Source organism: Montipora capricornis, chromosome 3 (genome assembly GCF_036669925.1).
Source record: "Montipora capricornis isolate CH-2021 chromosome 3, ASM3666992v2, whole genome shotgun sequence".
Taxonomy (NCBI): domain Eukaryota; kingdom Metazoa; phylum Cnidaria; class Anthozoa; order Scleractinia; family Acroporidae; genus Montipora; species Montipora capricornis.
In genome coordinates this window covers 57,943,967-57,953,966 of record NC_090885.1, presented here as the reverse complement: position 1 = coordinate 57,953,966, position 10,000 = coordinate 57,943,967, and the positions used below count along the sequence as shown (strand labels likewise).

Below are 10,000 nucleotides of genomic sequence, written 5' to 3'. Positions count from 1 at the left end.
GCTGGATATTTGTGTCACTTTTCAAGAGATCTACCCTCGCAAACATTCATAACAAGTTCTCCCTTGATTAAAAAGTGGCGTGCCAGATTTAGGTAAGGAAAACTTGTCCCATTTGTTCGCTTTCCAGCGAACTGCCAATAAAATTGTCAAAGAATACTTGAAAGAGTAAAAGCGATCGTTTGCGGTACGATGAAGAAGATCCACACTACGTTCTGCAGGCAATAGAATAATCACTTTCGTAACTTTATGGGGCTGAGTCATGGTATTTCGGGGTGTTTTGGGTGAAGTCTTCGGTGATCCAGTTCTGAACTATAAAATGGTACAATGAATTCCTTTACCGCGTTAAACTGATTATCGTTATATCAAAAACAAGATGATTCTGTGCAAAAGTGACCTTTATCCAGGCCTGTCGTAAACCTTTTTTTAAACGACTTTTTTCAACATTACTAATTGCAATCCGTTTCGATCTTTTTACTTTTTGTCCATCCTTGCATCTTTTTTTGCCGTGTCATATTTCTTTTTATGTTGTTCTACGTTTTACGACGTTCCACGTCATTCAAAGGCATTTTGCAAGTCATGACATTACCCAAAAAATCCACGGAATAGCCTTTAAACTGAACTTCATACCATTCGCGAACCCCACAATAAAACCTCGATTTCCAAGGCAAATCCGATAATTTAACCAGATTAAAAAGAAAACTTACAAAACGAGAATTTTTCAATATCAGTAGGTGATCAAGATAATTATTTATTACATAGATACTGATGAAATACCAGGATTTCCCCTTTTACTCAAAATCATATTTTCACCATGCACGCACAGTGAAAATATCATTTTTATCTGTGAGAATGTAGGTGTCGTCAGGGTAATGAGCACGATTAGCCAGTAAAAAGCGAGATTCCTCTTCATAGTAAGATACTTTTGTGCTTTAATATAATTCTTCTCTACTACAATAACACTTTTATTGCAAATTTTATATTATCATGATTTGTTTTTCATAACTTTTATATCTTGGTTCATGTTACACAACATGCGTGTTGTAGCGGTTGGTGACCACTTTTTCATCATTTCGAAAATGAATAAAACAAGTTGTTTTAAATCTAGACATCTCATCGATACCTATATAATGAACAGAACATTAAATGGCCGCTTGGGGATACGAATTTTATTTTCGAGTGCTGAAAGTATCTCTCATTCGTTCGCTTCGCTCACTCGTGAGAGATACTTTCAGCACTCGAAGATAAAATTCGTATCCCCGCGCGGCCATGTAATATCCTCTATATTACCTGTAAATTAGGATGTTGTTGTAAAAATATCCAATAAGCCAGCAACTTATACAACGAATATTCACTCCACGTGAAAAGCCTGTATCGAAAAGCAGAAAACGAATTTAATGGTGCCCAAACCAGTGGTAGAATTGCATACATTGCAGGTTTTCACTTTCTAGGTATTCACTCAATTAAACGCCCCAAATACAAGCAAACTTTACAATTTAAGCCGCCCTCGAGCAAACGCCGCATCTAATTAAGAGAATGCGGTGTTTAACCGAACCGGGATAGTAAAAATAAAATTAAAATAAACAAGTGCGGAACAAGTTGGAAATCTACACCGTCCTCAGGAAGACAGGGAAATATGTCATCGTTAAACAAGTTTCTGTTTTACATGATATTTCAATGATTTACGGTAATTTTTGTCAATGATTTTGAAATAAATGCTGCGTCGGAAACAATAAAAGATTCTTAAAACCGCGTAGGTTTGAACGCGTAATTACGGTATTAGAACTAAACTTCTCCTGATGTCCTTCCTACAGGTATTGCACTCATTGTAAGTTAGCCTGCTGGGAAGCTGGGGGTTTGGCGAATTTCCACTGGGATTTTCTTTCGAGTGATTGTTCTGAATATGGCCGCGCGAAAACCTGGACCAAAGTCAAACGAGACCACGAGGGGGTAGGGGCCGATGAGAAGGAGTGAGAAACCGCGTGCAATCAACCCCTCAACACTTTCAAAGCCTCCGTTCACACATGAACGGAGAAAATATCATGGCTGATTGGCTGATAAAGTGTCAGAAAAAATCCTCCTGTCACTCAAAACTTACTGCTTCCTTTCATAAAGGTGTAAAGACATAACAGAGCGGAAAGAGCCGACAATCTTTTTTTTTTTTTAATTGGGTCCTCTTTCACATTGAACACTACACGGCGACCGTTGAGTTCGCTTTGGTAACGAGTCTTTGTTTGTCGTCCCTAACGAAGTTACCAAACAAAGACAAACAAAGTTTACTGAATAGAGGGTAATGTGAAGTGCTAAATTTCTATCCCATATGGTTCATATGGGATAGAAATCTAGCACTTCACATTACCCTCTATTCAGTAAACTCTGTTTAAAATATAAGTGCTACACGGCCAACGTTTGTATGAACGTAACCTTTCCTTTGTACAAAGACAAACAAAGACTCCTTACCAAGTCACAAACAAAGACTCGTTACCAAACCGAACTCAACGGTAGCCGTGTGGTGTTCAATGTATAAGAGTATCTTTTTAATTCATCGTTTTAACGATTCGTTTGGGACACTAACAGCCGCCTGCGTCGCTGGCAGGGCTTCGATTGCGCGGCTAGCGGATTGAAATGAAAGAAAAACCTTTTCCCTCGCATTCTACGGTGGAATTTTAACCGTGGGAACATATTATCCAGGAATATTTGACCCCATTTGGTGGGCTCCTGAGAATTCAGTGTTCAGCCTTGGTATTTTACTATAGCTGTTGACAACCGAGGAACTGATAATGGCTCAATTCTCGTCGAACCTCAAAAAACCACACAGAAAGGAAGCGACCAACAATGGCAATAAGGTTAGGCTTTTTCATTGAGAATTTGTTCAACCGGGATTCCCAAACAAAATCCTTATATTTTTTGTTGGCTTTCCCTCACACTGAGTTTGGGGCGCCTGTGCTTCTCCTCGCCACCTCCTCCTTCGTTTGGGGTTGGTACATTTCGCTGACCCCCAGTCCATGGACTACCCAAATGGACTACCCTAAAAATACTATTTCGAATGAGTACAGTTGATCTATGTGTAAACAGCATCTAAAATAGTGCTTACTTAAGCCTCACACCCATTTCAAACAGCATTGTTCAACAGTATTTAAGTCTAAGCACCCATTTTAAAAAGGTTAGCTTACATGACGTAATCGGCCATCACAACAATAATCGAAAGCTAACCTTTTTAAAATGGGAGCTTAGACTTAAATACTGTTGAACAATGCTGTTTAAAATGGGTGTTGAGGCTTAAGTAACCACTATTTGAGATGCTGCTTACACATGGATCAACAGTACTCATCCGAAATAGCATTTTTAGGGTAGTCCATTTGGGTAGTCCATCGACTGAGGGTCAGCGAAATGTACCGACCCCTTCGTTTGCGCCTTTTTCGCCTGGCCATTTACATTCAAACGATCACTTGAAAGTCAACCCTGGTAGAAAGAATTAGCTTTTACGCAGGCGAAACGACAACATTTATCGCATATTTGGGTCAAATATCCATTTTTCCTAATAATGTCCTTCAATAGGTTAAATGTCATTTGCTTCGCTTCCCTTAGGAACAACTGGCCAGTTTCTTACCCGAAAGGTAAGTGCCCCAATTTTGATTTCCATTTAAGGTGGCTCAAACCAGTTTCAAAACTTGAAAGGATCGACACTAAAGCACTTTATCACCTCACAGCAATGTTATGATACCATATCAAACACCAATTATTGCTGAAAAAGATTCGGTCATTTTTGTGACGTAAGGAGTTACCGTGGCAACAGGAAAGCCCTGCAAAAACACCCCATATTTTGGCTTTAGCTGGTCATATCTCACGAACGAAATCGGTGACCCCCGTTTTTTATTTCTGAAATGTAGTCAGCATGCCAGAATAAAAATTTCTGCAAAGTTTTAAAAAATTCTGCGGAACGGATTCAGAGCAACCTTAAATAATTGAAAATGTATTGTAGCTCTGAATCCGCTACACAGATTTCTTTTAAACTTTGCAGAGAGTTTTATCTTTGCCTGCTGATTACTTTTCTGCTATAAAAAAATTGGGGTCACCGAGTGCGTTTTTCAGAAGTGAGCAACTAACGCCAATATATAGGGTGTTTTTGCAAGGCTTTCTTGTTGCCGTGGTAACTTGTTACGTCACAAAAACGACTGCATCTTGTTCAGCAATAATTGATTTTTCACATGGTACCACACGATTGCTGTTACGTGATAAAGTGTTGTAGTGTCAATCCTTCTAATAACAAGGTCCCTTGAAAGTGTTGAAATCGGTTTGAGCCACCTTAAGCCGCACATTAAATTTTCATTTCGACAAAATGAAAGGAAAATAGACAGGAACGTCTCTGTTCGGATAACATCCAAAACAGCTTGAGTAAACCAATAGGGAGTCCAAGCAAAGATGACGTATACCAAACCCCGCGTCGTTGCCCCTCTCGACCATGTCAGTAGCGACACCGATTTAAGAACAAACATAAAACCTCTTACTTGGTGGATTTCAGGCATTTTTCCAGGAGATCTTGTGGCAAGTGACTTAAGAATATTTGAACTGAAAGCTAAATATACAAAAATAATTCTCTTCAAACAGTGGTCTATTGCTCTTTGTGTTTCAAACATCAAATACGGTCTCTTACTACCCTTCTCCCTCCTCTGTAATTATTGCCCGCTCAGCCTTGAAGGGTATCCCGTAGCAATGTGTGATGTGCGGACCGGCGTGCACTTGGGGTTTTAGTAAGCATAAGAAGGTAGTTAACGTTAAATGGGGGAGGGGTAGGGGGGGGAAGGCGGGGGGTTGTTTAAGAGCTCGAGACAACTTAAATCATTGAAATACTTTGAACAGCACAAGAGCAGTTCTGTTCTAGCGTGGTGTCCCAACCAAGTTTCCTCCAATAGGCCCTACGCGCCTCTTGGTCTGTTATCAGTGGTAAATCATCCGAACTGGCAATCCGAGAAGGTCACGGGTTACCTAAAAAAAACCTGTATAACTTTATTTCGGGTGTGCCTTCATCGCTGCAAGACAAACGTGCCAATCACATTTACATATCTTACTGTTTTCAATATATAAAACCCACCTGCGGTACTAAATTGAGTTCAAGCCATCTCTCACATGCCTCCACAACAGAGCTCTGCTTGTACTAAACACGGAATAACCACAAGTCGTTAATTATATTGCATGATAGCTCTACAGCTCAGTCTTGATTCTACTTGGTTCAATTTAGTGTAATTTTAAGGCTCAGGCTGTTAATACATTACTACAATCCAAGAGTGGAAAGAGCACAATCAAAACTGATAACTGAAAAAGCTTAAAGTGCACCTAACCCCAAAATATTTTTCTCGCTAAAATGAATCTTTGCAACTGTTCGAAACGCATTGCGGCCATTTTTTCATTTTTCTAACAAAACCTGGCATTTTATAGGCTTCGAAAGTAGCGAAAATCCAAGCATCTTTTGTTCACGACCGAGTCAGATGGGGAGTGGGTCTATTGCTGCTTTGACGTCATAAACTGAATTACATTGCATTAACTCTTTGTAAAAATGCATGCAAAGTAGATTGTGACGTCAAATCAGGAATAGACCCACTCCCCTTCTGACTCGGTCGTGAACAAAAGATGCTTGGATTTTTGCAACTTTCGAAGCCTATAAAATGCCAGGTTTTGTTAGAAAAATGAAAAAATGGCCGCAATGCGTTTCGAACAGTTGCAAAGATTCATTTTAGCAAAAAAAATATTTTGGGGTTAGGTGCACTTTAAGGCTCGGAGCAGCAGGTGAGGAAAGCGCACAACAACTAGCAGACCTCATCAAAAAACATGAAACGTTCTCTGAAACATGAAATTTTGGTTTTATCATGCAAACGAGTTGATAAAGTTCAAATTACCACCGTGAAAACCGTCTTCTGGATTTGCAAAATTAGTGTGACAGTATCCCTTAGGTACACGCTAAAAGGCGTGTTGCCTGTGGGGACATGTTACAGCTGAGACAGTTTTTTTCTCGCGTGGCATGCTTATTATTTTGTAAAAATTGTGTTGCGAGGGCAACAGAGAGCAATTCAGCGGGTTTGAATCTGACCTTTCAAAGTTGCATCACGTGTGCTTCGCTGCAAACGTCCGACAACAGAAAAGACCAATAAAAACGCGTTATGGAAAGTAGTTCCCAGTTACAGTCAGTCTTATCTTGTCTCTGCACCAAACGCCCAATTTAAAAAACTGCCTTGTAACATGACCCTTAGTGTGCGTCTTGTGAAATAAATTGAAACAAAAAAATAACAAGACTATCCTTAAATTTGTGACTGAGTAGCTGGTCTAGGAATGAAAGCAAGTTTTTCGGTGACCCGTGATGATACAATCTTCTTTAATTTTCTTAGGAAAGTACAACCACGTCAAATCGCAACAACACGGTCCACAATGCATTGCAATAAAAACACGGTCACCAGCAACCTCGCAACCATTCAAAGGCCAGGTTACTGGGCACACAACTTGGAGATGGCCTAGTTGTCATACCTTGGAAGCAGAAGCATGAAATGCGCAGACAGACCAAGCAGCTATGGATCGCTGCATAACATCAGCACACCTGTAAAACAACCAGTCCTCTTAAGAGCCACTAAGAGAATCGAACACTTGTTTTACAGTTATCATTAAATTTTTACAAAAACAATAGGTTGGAAGTATCCTCCAGAGTTGACAATAAGGTGTATAAACAACGACAAAAGATCATCTGAGAAATTAATATAGATTGGCGTTATTGTGATCATTTCACTGAGAAAATGAGCACCAACTATCCAGGGGTCAAATGTGCATGAATGGTACGGAATGTGCTTAGCAAAAATAAAATGCGCCGTCTTGTGCACTGAACGATCAACCACAAAATTGGTCATTTCACCTCGTTGTTACGTTAAGGAATTACAAGCTCTGAAATTTGGCGATTAAATGCTTCAGCATTTATAGAGGCTTGTTCAAATAGCGTCTTTCCGGGAAAATGTAAAACAGCCCTATTGACTTCTTGTTCTGGGGATGAATCAAAATATATAAGCTAAAATTCTGCAATTAATTAGTTGATTGAAGGTATGACTCTTTGCCTGCCTGCTTTTTCTAATTGGTTTCGCAACGTTCACGCCTGCATTCATGGCAACGAGGCCGACAAGGATAAAATACGAGAAACAGCTTTTCTCTTTTCCGCTGTCACAACCATGCTTCTTCAGCTCGCAAGATCGCACATTATGCTCTCTGCACCTTCTCCACTTCAAAGGCGATTGGTCCAATGCAGTTGTAGGCCTGTTTCTTTGCCAATATTGTACAAAGTTGTTTCGTCTTCTACAAACTACCACAAATTCTCATTCTTTCCAAGAGCTATTAAAGAATGGAACAGCCTGCCGCAAAGCATGGTTGAGTCGCCATATTTGGTCTCTTACAAGGCCCGATTGGCTAATCACTTTCGAAACCGAGAAATGTCTTGTTTATTTTATTTTTATTTTATTTTATTCAAATTTCAATGTTTTGTGGAAACCTTGACCACTTGGAAGAATCATCTTTATAGGTGGAGCTAAGTAATGGAAGAAGAAGAAGAATGACTGGGGAACGACTGGCAAGCGTTAAGCTCCTAGCAACCCGTACGACATGGAACAACCTCTACATAGATTTGCCACCAGAGTAACTAAGGTTCCCAGCTAAAGGGCTGACGTACTTAAGATTTCTCGTTGATTGTTCAAGTACACATTGAACACCTGTTAAACGACATACGTCAAATCCTACGATCTTGGACAAAATAAAAAGGAGATTAGGTCCACCCCTCCATTCAAAATCACGGTTGAGAAAATGGTCTTTTAGTCTTTGCAGAATGTTATCCGTGGTTTTTTTTTTTCGGGGAAGGGGTTTTCTCTTCCATTTTATTCCTTACATGTCTGTAGCTCAATGCCACATCTTACAATTTTTCCAAAGCCGTGAAACCAAGGAAATTCGCAGCAGCCAGCACGCCAACAGCATCTGCCTCAGAAACATTCATTTCACTGTCGTTCTCATACAACGCACTCAGGGCGAGAGCAAAAGCTGAAAATTGAAGAAAAAACACTACTTTTGAATATCAGAGATTGACTCGGTTGTATCGGTATGTGCGGAATGCTCTAAAAGGAACGCTGTACATTAAACAAAAAGTGCGGGCCCGTAAGGGGATTGTTTACATTTGGGTGTCGGCAAACAACATTCATTTTGTTCTAAACAAACAGTTCACCGCGGTCTTCAGTCAGTAACTGGCAAAATCATTGCAAGTCCTCCAGTCATCGACATGTTTATTGCCATCCTCGTTCACGCTAATTGTTTCGAATGAACAGAAAGCAAGCTTTGACGTAATTTGTAACAACTGCAAGTATGTGCATTTAAGATACCACACTGCGCTATTATACTTAGACAAATTTAACACCCTTTGCCGTTAATAAAAACCCTAGTAAATTGCCTCGGCGCCTGCTAGCGTGTTGCGGTAACATAATATATTAATTAATTATTTGTTTTAATTAATGCAAATAAACCTTTTAGCCTTGTTGTAAAGTGCAAAAATCAAAATAATATCAATTGTTGTTTCAAAATACTAGGGCAGAAGGTCTAATTAACATGAATACAAAAGAATGACAAGTTGGCCGCCATTTATGTAAGTGGTACACACTTGGTGAGAAAAATCTATTTTCTCAGATCACATGCATATTATGAATAAGCTGTGGGTCGCATGGGGCCACACGGGGCAATAAATTAAGAAGCAAGAAACCAGACCCAATACACAGCCTTCCTTTCTGCATGATGTAAACATTGCTTACTTTGTTTTGTAATTAGTGGATCTCTGATTCTCAGTCTAAATGTTAATTGAGTCTTGGACAAGTCATAACTGGATCTTCCTCTCGCAAGTGATGAGTCTGAACTATTTGTAACTGGAGGCTCCATGGTACCATGGCTTGCTGCTGTCTTCAAAGCATCTAAGTTGCTTTCTTGACGCAAAAGAAATGAAAACATTTGATCCAGGCCAAAAAGTAACAAAATGCCTGGTAGCATTCACACAGGACATTCGATGTGGTGCAGTTTATTCATGGAACGACCAAGTTTCCCAGAATTAGGGCGAGTTTCAATTGAGTGTCGTAAAACCAAAACCAAAGGACGGAGGCAATCCAGTAAACCAATCAAAACTCGAAGTAATTATACGTAGCTGACACAAAGCGCGGGAAAATGTGCACGCGCAGGCACAATTGGTTTTGGTTTCACTTCTGATTGGTTGCAAAATTGGCGCGAGAACTTTAAACTCATCACTGAGTGACGTAATGCAAAGCCAAAACAATTCGAAAATTACTTTCGACACTCAATTGAAAAACGCTGTAAAGACAAACAACAAAGCTGAGCGCACATTTCAATACAATGCCAGGAATGGATCGATATACTGGGGGACCAACTAATTGAACAGTTGACCGTCAAAAAGATTTATTGATTGCTTATGTAAGCAGCACTTTTAATGCAAAAGGAATTTCAGCTGAAAATAATTCTAAATTAAGCTTCTCATAAAATTTGCTAAGGAAATAAAGCATCCTCGTTTCACAGTTTTCTTACCATTCGGCATGCGAATTTTGCCGAGACGTCCGGGCAATGCTAGATCTCAGTACCAATTTACTTGACGAACCAGAAGACAGGTGACACGATCTAAAGAAAGGACTAGGCTAAAACTGTTGCTTACTCCCCTCCCCACCCCCCCCCCCCCACCAATAATAATATTTTCATATCTCAGGAATGATCATTCCCTACTAGCAAAAATCTCTTTTCTTTTGCGTTCGCTGGGCTGACGAGTAGGGGAAAGAGACCTCTGCCATGGGTCGAAACTCACTTTGATCCAACCGCCGCCCACAACTATGGATGGCACATGCCCCGTGATACGTTTGCAGACTGAGACTTAAGCCCGCTGTGCCCCGCGCATTCCTTTACAGTAATTCCGCTCTACTGTTAAGTGAGACCACACAAAAAT

The 10,000-nt window shown here is 40.0% G+C and overlaps 1 protein-coding gene across 1 annotated transcript in view; it reads right to left on the bottom strand.

Moving 5' to 3' along the window:
• LOC138043470 (BTB/POZ domain-containing protein 16-like) overlaps window positions 1-10,000 on the bottom strand; it is a 50,714-nt gene that overhangs the window by 23,637 nt on the left and 17,077 nt on the right. The window contains exons 7-12 of the mRNA XM_068889754.1: window positions 8,814-8,981; window positions 7,935-8,055; window positions 6,514-6,583; window positions 5,090-5,152; window positions 4,506-4,573; window positions 1,288-1,366 (exon numbers count right to left, since the gene is read on the bottom strand). Of these exons, the coding sequence (XP_068745855.1) occupies window positions 1,288-1,366; window positions 4,506-4,573; window positions 5,090-5,152; window positions 6,514-6,583; window positions 7,935-8,055; window positions 8,814-8,981 (569 nt within the window). The remainder of the gene's footprint in view (window positions 1-1,287; window positions 1,367-4,505; window positions 4,574-5,089; window positions 5,153-6,513; window positions 6,584-7,934; window positions 8,056-8,813; window positions 8,982-10,000) is intronic.